This window comes from Emydura macquarii, unplaced genomic scaffold (genome assembly GCF_026122565.2).
Source record: "Emydura macquarii macquarii isolate MOO-44397 ecotype Brisbane River unplaced genomic scaffold, CSIRO-AGI_Emac_v2 contig_1253, whole genome shotgun sequence".
Classification (NCBI taxonomy): domain Eukaryota; kingdom Metazoa; phylum Chordata; order Testudines; family Chelidae; genus Emydura; species Emydura macquarii.
The window spans coordinates 99,561,534-99,579,268 of NW_027131390.1; the positions used below are offsets into that span (position 1 = coordinate 99,561,534).

At 40.2% G+C, this 17,735-nt stretch overlaps 1 protein-coding gene across 2 annotated transcripts in view; it reads left to right on the top strand.

The window, feature by feature from the left end:
• Positions 1–17,735, top strand: part of OSBPL11 (oxysterol binding protein like 11) — a 58,079-nt gene that overhangs the window by 23,463 nt on the left and 16,881 nt on the right. For both annotated transcript variants that reach the window (XM_067549596.1, XM_067549597.1), the window contains 2 exons: positions 10,061–10,262; positions 16,439–16,584. In XM_067549596.1, the coding sequence (XP_067405697.1) occupies positions 10,061–10,262; positions 16,439–16,584 (348 nt within the window). The remainder of the gene's footprint in view (positions 1–10,060; positions 10,263–16,438; positions 16,585–17,735) is intronic.

Sequence of the window (17,735 nt, forward strand, 5' to 3'; positions counted from 1 at the left end):
CCTTTTGATCCATCCAGGATACCACATTGTCCAGCCAAGATCATCTTCTGCCTCATGTTCTTCTGCTATCAGCTTTCCCTTTCAGTGTCCATCAACATGCATTGCCCACTGAAACTCTTAAAATGTGCTCTGCAAATTAAATCTTTCATTCTTTTCATAAGATCTCTAACTAGTGTTGAGCTATTATCACTATTGTCAATATTAGTATTATCACTGTTAAAATAGTTTAATGCCAGCAATTTGATCAGCACAATAAAATACAACAAAAGATGTATTTTGCCACTAAAAGGTAGATGCACAGAAAATGGGATGTACTGGGGAATCCACAGGTGAGCAAGAGTTAATTAGTTTTTCTTTCCTCTTTTTAACAATAAGATTCTTATAAGCCTTTCATTAGAACTGAGTTTATAAAAAGGACATGATGAGTGTGTGACTTGGCAAACTATGATGGACAGGGAATTCCACAGCCACAAGAATCAAACTTATTTGTTAAAGATTTCTGGAAGAACTGTGGCAGTCAACGTACTGTAGTGAGAAGGTATCTTACTAAAGTGATGGAGAGTTGACTGACATTGAAAAACCAGTTACTAGAATACTAATATGAGGATCAACACTATTAAGATGTCTCTTGGAAAATATATTGAAAACACACCTACCTCCTGAATCTGCATACAGATCCTAGAGTAATGCTTCTGAGTCCACAGATATCTTGAAACAAAAACACTGGCAGTATTCATAAAATGAATCCAAGTATTCTATCATTCATTGTGGAGTTTCTCTGTAAAAATAAATTCCACATTGCATTGTTCAAAATTATTTTGTTGTAGATTACTGTCTGTGGTATACACTTCAGAAAAATACTGCTACAGATCCCTGATTGTAATATACATTTTACGCTGCAGAATTTATGGAATCTAATTTTAGCCTTCCTTACTGCTGGTTGGGAGTGATCAACTCAAGAACCATGCTAGTCTGAAAAAAACACTCTGAGAGGTAGATGCACTGGGTACATCTACAGTGCAAAATCAAAAAACACCAATCCCATGCGCAGCCTGTGGGAGTGAATCTCCGAGCCAGGGTCAACCGACTTGGGTTTGTGGGTCTCGTGTTACAGGACTAAAAATACCACCGTAGACATTTCCACTTTTGTTGGAGCCTTGGCTCTGAAACCCTGTAGGCAGGGAGCAGTGTGTCCTGCGAGCCCGAGTCAGTTGCTCTGGGCTCTGAGACTTGCTACCGTGGGGGTTTATTTGCAGTGTAAACATACCCACTTTCCCTTAAAACATGATCTTTCCAGTTCTTCGAATGCTTGCTCATGTCAGTTCCAAGTAGGTGTGTGTGTACCGTGTGCACAGTCATCGGAAAGTTTTTCTCCTAGCAGTACCGTCTGGTCAGTACAGGTGCCCCCTGCAGTGGCGCCTCTATGGTGCTGTATATAGGGCTCCGCCAACCCGCTTCCTCCTCAGTTCCTTCTTACCGCCTGTTTCAGTCATCGGAGCTTCGTTCATCTCTTACTTCAGCAAACATTCTCCACATGGTCTTTGACTGCGGCTCCTGTAAATAGTTAGAATGGGGTTAGTTAGTTAGTTAATGAAATAACTAAGTTTTAGTCGGGGGGTTTCTCACCAGCTGGGGCACTGGGGCATGCCTTGGGCCCAAGGCTTCAAGCCCTGTGGATCCTGCCATAAGCCAATGCCAAAAGGTAATGGCCATGACTTCTGTTTGAAATGCCTGGGGAAGTTGCACCAGATGGATCGCTGCAGGATCTGCGGAGGATTTCGTCCCAGGAGCAGAAATGAGAGGAGTGTTGGACTCAAACACGGAGGTAGCTCTCTGCCCCCACCGGTTCCTGGCAGTCAGACACGACACATAGCACCTTGGCGCACAGCACACTGGCCTCTGTCAGAGAGTCCACAGTGCCAAAGAAGGACTTGGCACCGAGAGATGCCTGGCAGTGACACTCGCTGGCATCAAGAACAGCCTGGTATCATTCCCACTCTCCTGTGCCACATAAGAAGCAGAAGAAATCTAACAGCGGGCATTCGCCCCTGGTGTGGGCAGTAGGAAGAGACACCGCTGGTGCAGTGTTTCCAACGCAGGGTCACTCAGCACCCGCTCCACCGGAGGTGACACTGTCGACATCAGATCCACAAAGGGTACTGTTGAGTGCAGAGGGTGCCTGCACTGACTCGATGGATAGTGCTAAAGGAAAAACCTTCCGAAGACGGTGCATGCAGCGCACACACACCTACTTGGAATGGACATGAGTAGCACATCTTGAAGAACAACAGTTATGGAAGGTAGGTAACTTTTTTTTCCATCAGATGAAAAAGGCTTCTGCTTTCCATATGTAAATTGAGGTCTTCTGACCAGTTATGAATCCCTATAATCTACAGACTATTAATGCACAAGATTCCATTAGCTGCTTGCATTTAGACAAGGATCTCTCCATGTAGCTGAAGTTTTCTGTCATTGCGCATCCTGAAATATGGAAATTGCCTACCAGTAATGTTTCCTTTCTGTTAGGCTATGCACTACTTTCTTTCGCCCATGGAACTGAGAGAAAACTTTGATTACAGAAAGATAGTTGTAAAAAATTCCTGCTTTATGAGATAAAACACAGGGAACAGGTTAGAAATGGCAGGGTTTGGTCCCTTTAAATCCCTGCATTCTATTTGGTTGCTAACAGGCTCCGCAGTTCCTGTAAGCATCATGAAACACTGGAGTTTTGAAAGCAGGGAACAAATTCTGAACGGAGAAGGTTCTGACTCCTGGGCAGTTATGGTCCATGAATGAACAACTCTCCTCCTGTTTGCTTTCTAATAGAAGGTAGGGATAATGCAATTTATGGGATATCACTTTGTAATGGACTCTCAGATTTGTGTATGAAAAGAGCTAACTTAATTTATCTTTACACTTTTCATATCATTAGAGTAGGGTTAAATAATTTATATGTAGCTTTCCGTTGTTACATAGACTATTGCAAGTTAGCCTAATGTCAAAGGAAGTAAGGCTTGTTGGTGTAGGAGGTCATAATTTGCCATTGAATAAATAGATGTGAGTTTTAATTGATTTAAGTGCATGTGTATCTGAGGGAAGAATTTGGTCCCCAGTATTGCCTGAAGTGTAAGCCCCTCTCTCTATTTCTTTGCACCATATCCGTGAATTGGGTGTCTGGGAAGAGGTGTCTCTGGGTAAAGTTACCAGCTTTACTTCTGAAGTAGCTGCTTCTGTGGGCAGCAGATCTTCAGTAGCTCACCAGAGGAGAGTCCCAAACTACAAACAGATGATTCATCTGTTTGGAATTGCCAGCAGGGAGGTTGGAGGGCATAGCTAGAGACCATGTGGGCATCTGTGATGTTAGAGGACAATAAGAGGGACCATGAATTGGAAAGGTTGTGGGTGAGTGGACACAGCCTACAGTCTCTTTGCTCCCGACTCTGTGTCAAGCACAGCCTCAATCAGGGAGGCAGGCTGAGAGTGTTTGAGTGTTTTTTGTACAACTCTTACATTCCATACCAGATAGAATCTGTTAAACACAGTTAAGTTTGCAAATTCAAGCCTTCAGAAGTTAGTAAATGTGAGAATTCAGGTTGTATGAGACTGGAGTTAAGATACATCTGAGTGTGATGGAGTGGGATTTGATACGTGAATTGTAATTGGTTATATGTTGGAATAGAAAGGGAAGTTTTTACTGTGGAGCCATGAAGTCCCAGTGTGTTTGGGTATTATGGTGATTGGGTGGTAAGCCAAGTGAGCTAGGATTGGTGTGGAGGAGAATCCTGATTTAACTAGGGATTGTGTGGATAGAAAATGCATTTGAGCACCCTTTAGCTGTTTGGTTACCAGATTTTTTTTAGTGTGGAAATTGCCTTGATATGAACAATTCTTGTGCCCCTCATGCCTTCCCCCCCCATCTCTACTATTCATGCCTCCCGCATAGCCTTCCCCACCAGTTTTTGTACCTCATTCTACTTTCAAATGCTAAAATATCATGGCTGGTAAGCAGCTTTGGATTGGGACGTGTGGAACAGGAATGAAAGGGGGGCCTGGGGCAGAGAAGTGACTGAAGAGGAGTTCTTTGTGATGAACTGCCTATGGATCATTATAGTGCAGCTTGTCTTAGCTACATATCCCCACTGCAGGTGAAACCGTGCCCATGCTTTCCTCTCCCTATACTACTTGTCCTAGACAGTCCCACCATAGCCTCAGCATACCCCTGCTCCACCTGTCTATTCTTCCCTATGAACCTCCTTAGACTTCTGTGCCCCAATGGCTGCTTTCTTGTCCAACATGCCAGGAAGCTCTTGAAGTGGTAGATATGTATTGATTCAGGCCAATCTCTAGTTGCAGGTGTTCTATTCAGAACACTAGGTTAGGTAGTGAGTGTGTTAATTTAGTAGATACAAGGGGTGTTTTAAAGAGAGCATGGAAGTGAGAGAGCCCAGTAGCCGTTTTGTGTTGAGAATATTGTTTGTTTTAAATCAGCTTGCACAAGTGGTGGGTTTGGTGCACATAAGAGAGATCCTTCCACCTCTCCTCCTTTAACAGAAAAGTATTAAGGAAATGAGAATTTAACCTCATTTAAAAAAAAAAAAAAAAAAAAAAAAAGGAAGAGAAATCAGAAAAGGCAGGAAGGAGACATTATGAAAGGGATGAGGATATTTTAAGTTCTTCTTTGAGTGCTGCTCCCTATGTGAATTCTGTACAGGGGTGCATGTGCACGCCATGTGCCGGAGCCAAAACTGTTTGAAGCAGTCTCTGTCTATCCAAATGTGTGTTGGTCACGTGGTGCGTCTGAAGTCTTATGAGACCATGTGGGTCGATGCCCCCTCAGTTCCCTCTTACCACCGCATGGTCAGAGTCGGAACACCTTTCCTCCTCATCTTTTGAGCTATGTAGCGCAAAAAAAGTTTGATTGCTGTATAGAATTCTTTTATTAGTACGTTGATAGTTAGTAGTAATAAATAGTATAGTTAGCTGCCCATCGTTCTACCATCCAGGGTGTCCTACCTGCTGTGCAGGACTATGCCCAGACAAGCTGGTTTTAAGAACTGTGCTTCGTTCACGCGCTCCTTCTCAGTGAATGACCAGCACCAACATTGTCTTTGCTGCCTTGGGCAGACCCACCTTGTCACCCATTGCTCCATTCTTTCCCAAACCCATGAGGCCTGAGAAATCAGACTGCGTAAGCACCTCATGGAGGAGGCAATGCGTCTGCACTCGACTGTGGCACCGTCGGACCCACTGGCGCACCCGGCCTCATCACCCAGTGAGTACTTCACCCGCCAGGGCAGCACTGACGGCAGTATCACCGCCGAAGAAATCTAAGGTGGAGCGTAAGACTAAGGTTATCACCATGACCAACCAGCATCATCTTCTGCCTCTACCACCAGCGCTCCTGGCTCCATCCATGCCGCCAGGTCCATCTGTTCTCTTGTGCCCAGTACCACGCACACCTAGCCGACGATCTCCCCTCGGCCAGAGCAGAGCTGCTTTAGTCCTTTGCGGGCTTTCCGCCGCAGCCTGGGTTGCCTGGGATCGTGCAGCCTCTATCATCGGCAGATGAACCATTGCTCTGATATCAACCGCCGACCTTACAGCCTGCAACTTCATTACAGGCCCTACCTGCACCGCCAGCTCCACCTGCCCCGACTGCATTGCTCTTCCTGGCCCAGCCATTGAACTCCGAATGGTCTTCAGGACTGGGCCCTGCCTTTTCATCAGCACACTCCCTTATCCGGAGCCGCAACACCGGGTTTACACGCCATCATATGCACTGCCCGCAGAGCCATGGTTCTGATACCCCCATGGACCACCGACGCAAATGGACTTGTATGCCTGGTCCTAGTGGCACCACCAGGACCCCTGTCATGGTCACGGAGCACCATCACCTTCTCACCGTCAACCTTCGCCTGGTTACACTGCCCCCTCCCTCAGTCTTTGAGGAACCACAGAGCATCATCATGCCCCTGGCAGCAGCGGAACCGCCATAACCATCAATTCTGACTGGAGCCTTGTTTCCTCCTCCCCCTCCCCACCCTGACCATTTTAAGTTATAGATGAAACGTGACTCACAGGGACCTGTTTCTCACAGATCTTATGGTATCAATTTTCACCAAACAGATGTCACTAACAAACTAGGACAACAGATATGTGGGAATGTAAGTTTGATTTATAAAGTTTGCTTGTAAGATACAAAAAGCAAAAGAAAGATGTGGAGGAAAGATAAAAAGCCACCATTTAAAGACGAGAGTTTTAAAATAAAACACTTCCAAAAGGGGAAAATAAACTTTTGCACATTGTGTCCCCAGTAAGATATTCTTACAGTTGTTCTGGGAAATAACTGCCACTGTCATACTGTGGTGTTCTTGTAATAGTGGGGTTAAACAACTGGCAACATTAAGATGTGAAGTGCCCTCAGGGGCCTAGAAAAACCTTAGTCTGCATTCCTGTGGTTTCTGCTGTTTTAAGAGCTGGTTAAACCACTTTATCCTTTAATCTGAAGACTGTTTGTTGTAACAAGTTCATGTTTAAACTTAAACAGCTACTTTTACAAAGGTAGACTGTTTTTAGTTACTTGAAAGGAAGGGCATTTCTGATACATTTTAAGATATGTATTGACATTGGTAGAGCTAATGTAGCATACAGTAAATCTGGATGCTACCTGCCTTTTTTTACCTCATGTCACATAAGAATAGAAAACTTCAGGAAGAGTAGAAGAGAAAATAAATGACAATAATACTAGTTTTCATGTAAAAGTCATACTGTAGTTGTCGTAGCAATTTATTCTTTTGTATATTGCTATTTTGCTGTGCTGGAAAAGTAGTTTTCTTCAAAGACTCCTCAGTCAAAAGAAGACTTTTGGTTAAGCTTCCAGGTGGTGCATGGCATTCTTAAATGTGAGACTGCGCTCTGCAAAAAGAGAGGATCTGAATTGGAGTGATGAAGGCATGAGTTCCCCTAAAATTGCCAACGTGGATGAGGCAGTACTTTGATTTTTCCCTGCATTTGTTTGAAGTGAATTGCAAGGACTTTCCTAAAGTTACAGAGAGACTTGTAGAAAATAATGTTCATCTTCTGGTTTTTAAATGTTACAGTATTGGACTGGGTATCTGGTGTAATTATATATTTACGCAAGAGCAGCAGTAGAGGCTCTGGAAGCATAAAGATGAGGGATTGTCAATGTCAGTTATTAATCTAGATGTTTTGAGCAGACTGTTTTTCTTTTCCTCAGCATATTGTTGCTTGTTTGATAGACATGCCTAAAAGTTCTCTGTCAGAATTTATAACGTATCCTTCATAAATTCGTAAATTCTAAGGCCAGAAGGGATCATTGTGATCAACTAGCCTGAACTCCTGTATAATAGGCCATGGAACTTCCTCAAAATAATTCCTACAGCATATCTTTTAGAAAAGCATCTGAGTTTGATTTAAAAATTGTGAATGATGGATACTCCATCATGACCCTTGGTAAATTGTTCCAGTGGTAATTATTCTGACCATTAAAAAAAAACAACCAACACTTTATTTGCAGTATGAATTTGTCTAGTGTCAACTTGTCACCATTGGATTGTTAACCTTTCTCTGCTAGATTGGAGAGCCCAGTATTAAAGATTTGTTCCACATGCAGTTACTTATAGACTATAATCAAGTAACCCTTTAACCTTATATAAACTTGTACGTATTCATTATGAATGCTGACCTTGGATATGCATGGCTTGACTAGTTGCAATCTCAGTTCAAGAGTCTGTGGAAGAACCAATCTTTTTAAATGCTCAACATGCAATCCTCCTTTAAATTGTATAAAATCTGCACCTAATCAGGCCAAAAATAACCCCAAACGGCACAAAACTTCCTGACTTTCTTGTCTCTTAGCTGAATCTGTGTGTTATATTGGTACTTTGAAAACCTCGCGGTGGTTGCTTGCACTACAGAGCAAGCCGTCTAAGAGAAGAGGCCTCTTTACTTTGGGCAGCAGTACTTCTGGACGTGCTCTTTTGCTAAGAAATGTGGCAAGTGTACTTTGCACTGGCTGATAGGTTTGGACTGAGTGGAAACTGTTGTGTATGTGAACCTGGTGGTGTGCGAGGGAAACTTTTAGAATCCTTGAGGGAGAGTGCTTTTTAAAAAGAGACTGTTTTTAAGAGTAGTTATGTCTGTGTGATTTAAGTACTCTCCTGTGAATGCTTTCACTGTTGAGTGCAGCTGTTCTCATTCTGCTCACATGGCAAGAGGAGAGGGTTTCATGACTGATTGGCTATTTTGTGCACAGTTCTTCATCCCATTGAGTTAGTTGGGGGTGGTGGTATTAGCTAGAATAGACTAATAAAGGACAAGAGGCATAACCTGAAGCTACTCCCGTGACTTTTTTCAGCTCTGCAAACTATAAATCTCTTTGAGGCAGGGATGTTCTCTTTCTATATGTTTGTACAGTACCTAGCACAATGGGAGCCCGGTCCTAACTTGGGATCTTTAGGTATTATTACAGTGCAAAGAACAAATGAGGAAGACTCTCATAAGGGCTTGTGTATTGTTTGTTGGTTAAGCACCTCAATGGCATGATTTTCCTGAAATCCAGTTTGCAGCAGTACTCTACACAGTTTTTGGTACAATTGAAAAGTTTACATGTAAGACATTTAGAGAATACTGTGACAAGAGGAGGTGGATTTGACATGTATTGTAGAGTACCTGGTGATAGCTAGTCTTCTGTTGGCAAAAGACAGTAATATAGTGTCATCAAATAATACTGTGAGATTGTCAAACAATCTTTGTGATTTGCTGGTGTTCAGTATCTTTTGAATATTTCTTTGAAATCTAAAAACAGCTGCCTTGAAGAGACTGCATATTATGAGACTGATAGAAAACAGAGGGAGAGGATACTGTCAAAGTGGGTAAACTGAAAATCTAACCAACCAGTTTGAAATCAGACACGTGTATGAATCTGACTTGAGCACATGCAAGACATTTTCTTACTGCTCTTTCTGTCCGTTCTATTTTTGTGTTCAGGCAGTTAACAGAAATTTGTAAGAATCCAGAGAGCATCAGGATTCTTTTTAGTATTCAATTAGTTACCTCTACCCAGGAGGAAGAGAGAGAGAAAATAAAAGAGATTATAGATAGTACCTGTGATCACGGAAAACCTGTGTGATGTTTTGTGTCTGTAGGTTCAAAAAAATCACTACATGGTTTACTTTTGCCAAGACTATAGTGTGTATGCATGAATGTGCCTTTCTTTAGGCTCCACTGGAAAATGTAGGACTGATAATTAGTCACTGTTCTAGCTCCACTGGTGGTATCAATGGTGCAGGCTGTAGAATAGACAGTGTTTGTCTAACTTTTCTCTGGGGGAAGGAGCAGGGAAAGAATGGCAGGGCGGGGGTGGAAATCTGCTGACTACAGGAAGGCTTGCATTTCATCTTGTCATGCATATTTTACATATGTATATTATGATGTAAGTTTGAGCCAAACTATCTCTGTAATATAGGCCCTGACCCTTTAAGGCACTGACTACATCCTGTAAGGTACTGAACATCCTTACCTATCCCATTGATGCCACAGGACAGATTGTGTCATCTTCCATGTTCCGCATAGCACTGAGCTTGCTACAGTGTTCTGTATAAAGCATGGTTTTCAGTATTGAATGTACCTATCAACCAAGCATGAAGAGCACTCAGCACTTAATAAGATTGTTAGTTAATATGTTCTAATTTTCCTTTTCGCTTTATAAAATCTTCAGTACTTTCGGTCTCACGGCGTAATTATAATACAATAAATACTATGGGCTGCATGGGACTTGTGGCATGCGATTCATGGCGGGTTTAGTGGGGCCATTCAGCACAGAAGTTTTTCTTTTGTAGTTCATCTTTAATCATATATTTAAGCTACAAAGATATTTTTATTTTTGACATGTAAAACTAATGCTTATTAATTCTTTGGGACTTGTATTAAATTTGTAATATTCTTCAGGGTCAGCTGTTTGTGAAGCATTTTAGTATAGTTGTAGACCACAAACGAATTTCATCATCTTCTCTGACACCAGCCCTGTTTTGTTTGATAGATGATGTCTCAGGCCGAGGGACAGCAGAAAGACTTGTTAAGAAGCATAGAATGCCTTCCTGCCTCTGGTCACCTTACATCCTTGGATCCAGACTTATTAATGCTGAAGGCAACTTCTATGGCAACTATGAACTGCTTAAATGATTGCTTCCATATTCTCCAACTACAACATGCATCGCAGCAAAAGGGATCCTTACCGGCAGGTGGGTAATGGATTAAAGTAAAGGTCTGTGTTCTGTGTGACAGAAGTATAAAGCCAAGAATTTACTGATTTTAAGTGAAATGCTTATTGTACTGAATTTATCTTCTTGTGGGTGGGTTATCCCAAAACTGCCTACTGCAAGGTTTCTTTCATCTTCCTCTGAAACAGACTCTGTTAGAGACTTGATGCTGGGTTAGTTGGACCATTGGTCTGATTCAATATGGCAATTCTTATGTTCCTACATGGTTGCTTTTTGTTCGGCTAGATCTCTCTAGCTCTAATGCAATCACATAGATGGTGGGAAGTGTAATTCTCCTATCTTTGTGAGCATAGTAATACTGCTCCATACTCTCTATGTGAGTAGTGGGGTGGAGATCAGGCAGAGGCATGGCTCTATCCCATATCCAGCTGTAGGCACGAGGTATGGGGAGCAACTTACTCTTTTTCCCAGGCAAGGGACGAGCTGGAGAGGTGTGATTGAGTCACAATCCTTTCTACTGCTTGTCTTGAGGAGGAATGGCTGTGTGCCACTCTTTACACCAGTGCTTCCCAACCTTTTTGGCTTGAGGGCCACAGATATAATTTTTACAACCCTGAAGGGCCACCAGTCTGCCAGCAGGCCTCCTCCCTCCCTTTCCCACTGCAGCCAGATGGAAGAAGTTCAGCGAGGAGGTAGCCTCCTTGCTGATCTCTCGTCTCCTTGGCTGCAGCAGGGAAACCGCACGCATCTTGTAGCTCTGTGCGGTCCACCTGGGTCCCTTCTGCAGCCAGGGGGAAGGAAGATCAGTGCTCCCGTCCCTCTGGGTCCAGCTGGGACCCCAGCACCTAGGGACCCAGGCGGAATGCTTTTGTCATGCTCCGTGCTACAGCCAAAGGGAGGGGAGCGCTGATCTCCCATCCCCTTGGCTGCAGCAAGGAGCCTGCACCGGACTTTTAGCCCTGCGGAAATGCGCTTCCACTGGGTCCTTAGGCAGCGGCTCCCTTCCAGCAGGAGAGGAGCCACGGGCCACTTTGAAAGCCCTCACGGGCCACTTTTGGCCCACAGGCCACAGATTGGGAACCACTGCTCTACACAGTACTTTGACCAACAGGTTCAGTCTAGCCTCTTGTTGTTTATTGTGCCAGAGGTGTTCACGATGGTTTATAGATCATTAAAATGACAGGAGCAGTTAGTGGTGGTTATTTTCAAAAGTGTAGGCTGTTGGTGGGAATCCATGGAACCTTGCCACTATCTTTGATTACCTCTACATCTTTCAGCATGTTTCATTGGGTGGGTGAGTGGAAGCCCTTTAAAGCTAATTTGTCATTTCCTATCTCAGATGACAGCCCTTAAAGAGTGCGCTCAAGACCTTTCAAATTCCCTGAAATTCATAAAAAAACCAAAAAATCCCTGATAGCATTGTTATAAATCAGAATGTTAGGTGGCCAAACCAAGAGATTAAGAACAGTATTAAAAATATGCCTATTTAATGTAAGAAATGGTTATGACAAATTATTCCGCAGTTAGGATTAAGATTACTGTTGTGGCTCAGACTGTCATAATTTGTTGTTCTCATTTCAGCATGCCTCTTGTTTTATGAGGTACGACAACATGCAGTACTGATATTTTTTATTTTAGACCAACCCGAAGAACAGTTTAACATTTGACTTATTTCTTTTTCTGATGGTGAAGTGTCTAGGGGAGTGTGTGTGTGTGTGTGTGTGTGTGTGTGTGTGTGTGTGTTACATTTATATAGCTGCTTTTTCATTTTCAAGGATCCCAGAGCATGTTAAAAATGATTGTGCACACAGCAGCACAAAAGTGAGGCTACCTCTGGAGTGTGGCTGCAACCAATATGTGCATAGGATGCATGACAGCAGTGGCGGAGGCAAAAATTTATGTGATTGCATATTCTTGGGGGCGTGGACTGTGTCAAGGGTTTTGAAAAGCATCTTCTGTTTGGATTTTTTTTAAAAAAGAAATGGACCCAATGAGTTCTGTCACTTTTCTATTTTAGAACTTTTGTGTCACTCTGAAGGAGTTACATGAACATAGCCTATATTTTAAAATATTATGTTAGACACATTGTTCTAATTCTAGGCCTGGTCCTATGCACAGACTTTCACCATTCAAGTTTGTATGTAGGCACTCCTATTTTGATTTAGTTTAATCTATTTTTATAGGTGTAATAGGGAAAGGATGGTAAGCTCTGCTCCCTTTTGGGGCAGAAATCATTTTATAGAAAACTTCAAGTTGGATTGAATATAAAATTATCTTCTCTCTTAAATTAGAAAAGATGATTTCTCCAAGTAGTAATAATTATGGAACAATATGCTGTGCCTGTGGATTCACAGAGCATATTTTCGTCTAATTGTTCATTTTCATGCAAACAGATGTTTACTGGAACTGTTTTCATTTAATTTGTGTGTACAGTGTACATTTGAATATGTGCCTTTTCCCTTTGTGAGTCTCTTTGCATCTTAATATGTTAATTTTAGTGTATCTATTGCATGTTTTGTGTTAGTAAAAGCTTTTGAGGAATCAGATCGTTTCTACTGAACTGCAACAATTATACCAGCCTCTTGATAATTATTGTAATAAAGTGTCTGGATAAGTTACTTACATGGTGGGAATATATTAAAAGTATTGTAGTATGTTTTGCCTTAGATATGTATTTTGAAATTCCCAGCTATGTTGAGCTGTTTAACTTTTTAGCAACAAGAACTGATGAATTGTACATAATAAGAATTATTTTTAGCACTCTTTAGACAGAAATTAGTCCATGTAGTTTTTAAAAAACTACAAGGTTTTTTGTTTTGTTTTTACATTGTAGGATAAATCATCTTTGTGCATTTGTAACTTCAAGGCTTAATTTTTAAGATGAAAATTTGAAAGGTGCTTGTCCAAAACTTTGACTCTTTTTGTGGTTTTAATTTACAACAAACCCAAACCCCCCACTATACCATCGAAAATTTTTGCTGTTAGTCTGCATGCAGTAGCTGCTTTTTAACTACTTTTCATAAAAAATGAGAATTTTTAATGTAAGAGGCTGGAAATACTGATTAAACGTTCAAGTGCAGATTGACCAAACAGTGCAAAGACTTTCTCTTAGTACTTAATCTCACGTAGTGCTAATATTAGAAGATTTGGAGCTGTTACAATTTCAGGGAGAAGTGCAGTTCCATTTGGACCATTTTTAATAGATTTTTGTGGAGAAGTTGTAGTCTGAATTTTTTTATGTTAAAATCACTGTACAGGAAAAAGTTGAACAAATATTTGGATGGTGTGTGGCTTTTTCCCCATTAAGAATACCATTCAGATCTTTTATGGTATATTGCCTATTGAATGCCAAGGGTAACAACTCCACAATAAAGGTTCTAGTGACTTCCCATTGATTATTGTTTGTGTGGAAACAAACACTGCCAGAGAAGACCATACTTAATCATGAAACATTTTAGGAGCTAGTAGGAAGAAATGAAGATGGGAGCAATGTATGTGATTTTTCTCAGAGAATCAAAAAAGAAAGAAAAGACTGATAGTGGGTACAAAACAATGCCTGTATTGCAGATATAGAGAAAAGGGGTTGCAATTCATTGAGCATTGGAATGTCTTCTTTGATGAAAGCGTATTTGGATTAAATGACTTCCACATAACCCAGAAGGGGTACTGACTTTTTGGGTTGAAAAATTGCAGTACCTTAGGCAGATTTAAAACTTGATTATAGAAGGATATGGATCTCTTGCTTAATCCAAATGATCTGCTGTGGACTTTTGACACACAAATTAAGGTGAGAATGAAGTTCCTAAACCAAAAATGAAAAGATTTAGAAAATAATAAAAGCTTTAGGAAGATGGACTGGATAATCTAATAGGCCATATCCTACTGTAACTTCTTTGATTCCATGAAGAAGACTGAATGTGACAGAATACTCCAGCATACGTCCAATGCTAGGAATGTGGGATATAACAAAGAAAAACTAGAAGTGATGCTATATAGACCTACTTGGTGCGTATAACTGAAGAGTACAGAAGAGGTGGAAAAAATACTTACAATTCCAGCAAGATACAGTTTGATAGTTAAGAACTAGATAATTATAATGGTCCCTTCTGGCCTTGGTATCTCTAAATCTGTGAATGTGGTGGTAAGTGTCTTTGAGTTAGAATACAAGGAATAAAAAAAGACATGACAGTGGGCATCTGCTACACACCCTCAGGACTGAAAGAGAGTATGAACAAAAAATATCTGGACCAACTGTCCGGGTATTGCAAGTCACATGCTATTTTAATCATGAAGTTGAGAATGCAGAGGTTATTGGGCGACTTGGAACCGTTGACCTGAACTCTACAAAATACAGAATGGATTCATAATGCATCCGATAAAATTGTGTTTAATTGTCAGAAAAGCCAATATTAGAGGCAATAAACTACAATTCCTATGAAGAATAAAGCAGGAAACAGGAACTGGCAATATGGTGTCACAAGGCACCGTTCTAAACTTGGAGGTAAAAAAGAAATCTGCACTGGAACTGGAAAAAAGTGAAGGCAACCAAGGCTCATAGGGGAAGAGGGGGACAGCAAAAATATAGAATAGTTGTGTGTCTTCTACTTTGGCTAAGGGGAATTAAAATAATTTATAATTAATTAAATATAATATAAATAATGTACTTATTAATAAAATATAATATATAAATATTAAATATAAATAATGTAATACATTGCCCTGGTTAAGGGAGAAGTATTAGGGGGAAAACCTGTCCATTAATAGAAGATAAAGCGAAATTATATTTAGACAAAAAGATTTGAGATACTTAATTTTTAAAAAATAAAACTCAGAAAAATAAACGTGTTTGAATTAAATAGTAAGGAAGACTCTAAAAATATCTTATAAAGAGCAGAAAAGGAAATACAAATCAACCAAGACGGACAATACGCAACCTGTGTAGGTTTCTCAAAGTTAAGGAGTAAATGTAATATCAGAATTTTTTTTTTCTTTTAAAAAGGAAAGAACAGTGATCCTGGCAATTAATGTGCTGAAAGTATAATTTCTACCTCTTTTATAAAAAGATTGACAAACTGAGAGATTACCATTTATCTAGATGCTAATGGAAGCACTGGTAATATTCTTCATGTTTCTATGAAGACTAAATCTTGCTACACAAACTTCTTAGCTTTATTACTGAGTTCAGGCAAAGATACTTAGCTCTATCACACAAATTGCCCGCACAAGATGGCTACCCTATTTTTCTGATCCTCCTTTACATGGAAACTCCTGTTATCTGAAGCAGATTCGTGTCCCATGTCACTAGCTAAAGTCGGGGGACATGAGCTCATTTCTGATAAGGGATGTTTGGATAATTGAGGTTATGGTGTATAAGGATAGGAATGTCCAGCAAGCTGTTTTGCTGGCTGTCCCTAATTTCTTTTAATTTACCTAAATTCAGAATACTGAATTATGGACAGAAGGTTCCAAGTTACTAGTAATTCTTATGCTCCTGGGTTTATGTTATAGCCAAAATATTCCTCTGTCATAGCATTTGTGTGTATTTTTAATAGAACTTTATTGATGTCTACTGTACATTAGCCTTTGAAATAGAATGGAACATTTTCATTATTGATGAGGAATTGTATCTATTCTGTTAAACTACCTGAGAGTAACTAGAGACCACTTGAATCATTAAATGAGTGGGTGGCAGCTTTCCAGATGCTGCTGCTATCTCTCTGAGCAACTATTATTTATTCAACATAGCATGTTGTTGTTCCTTCAACTGAGAAAAAACAAGTACCTTTTCCAGAAAAAACAATGGCAAAATATTGTTTTGCTTTAACCTCAGATTTCTGAAACTGACCAAAGTTTGAGAATGAAAAATTATTGCTGCTATTTCTTTAATTGGTGCAAAAACGTATCCAACAGGTTAGGTAACATTCCAGTCATATTGGGTTCTTTATTTAGTGTCTGGTTACACCTTTTATAACATGATCTTATTCTCCAGCACAAGTTACATATGTTATAGCTGGCCAACCACAGTGCTCTTGCTAATAATCAGAGAAGGTGTTGTCTTGGTGCACTTACCTTCTTTTGTGGCTGCTGAACAAAATTACCTGCTTTCAGCTTTTTGAAAAAGCTGCTTAATGAAAAACATCTTTTGTTGAACTCCCAGAGTATGAATAAGTTTCAGCGCAAACTTTCTTTTGTTTCAGGGACAACGATCAGTTGGTTGGAACCAAAGATATCTTTGTCAAACCACTTCAAAAATGGAGCAGCTCAGAATTTTTCATCTGAGCAAAACAAACCTGCATCTGTCAGAGAGGAGCAGTCCATGCCAGAGCCTTGCCATCTAACAAGGGTAAGATAGTGTGACAGGTCCAACTTATTTTGATATAATGTAGGAAAATTATGGTTGTTCTCTCCCCCCAGTACCGCCACTTGAATAGAGTAAGGAGGGGCACTTCAGTGTTACATGTATCTTGCCTTGTAGCAAGTCTTACTACTTCTAGTAAACAGCTGCAGGCTGAACTATGAATAAAGTATGTGTTAAGAGGTATGTGAAGGAGCAAATTAAAGCAACAGTTTAAAATATTTAAATACACATAAATTATTCCAGTCAGTGTCAATTTAATGTTAGAAATCCGTGTGCAGTGAAGAAATTGAATTTTTCCAAGTATTCATAGTGAACCACTTTTGAAAATTGCTCAGCAGAGGATAGATGAGGGAAACCGGATAATAGAAATATTTTATAACAACTTATTTTCCTAGATGATATTGCATTTTTCTTTCAATCTTTAGATTGAAAAAACTAATAATTGATTTTAAGGCAGTTAAAAAGATGTTGAATCCTGTTGCGTTTTCAGTATTCTAAATTATCAAAATTACTTTGAAGTTGAAAAACATTCTTGTAAAATACAAGAATAATAAAGATTGTGAAAACAAGGATTTTAAGTTGTGGTTGTAGGCAACTTGGTTTTTGAGAGTTGTATGGGTCTGGGACTAAGCAACCCTTTGGGGCACATTATATGTTTAAAGTAATTATTATTCTGTATGCATGTAACAGTATCTTGTCTCACTTTTTCTATTTTATAACATCTTTCAGTAGAATTTGTATAAGAACTCTGAAAATATAGACTAGGTTGAAATTAAGCATTTAATTCACTTAATGTTTTCTTTCTGTAATACAGAAGGATAGCAACCCCTGTAGGCCAAGAAGCAGAACTACCATTTAAGATGAATAACTCCTTACCTTTTTTAAGTTCTTTCTAAGTTTTTTGTCTTGTCGAAGGATTTAAATATAGGGAAAGTGTGCAAGAAGTGCTTTGATTTCTACATTCTGTTGTTGGAATATAATTATTCTCAATGACTTCCTCTTGGATTTATAGAATCATAGAAATGTAGGGCTGGAAGGGACCTCAGAGGTCATCAGCTCCAGCTCCCTGTGCTGAGGCAGGACAAAGTAAACCTAGATCATTGACCATTAACCTGTTCTTAAAAAACGCTGCCTTT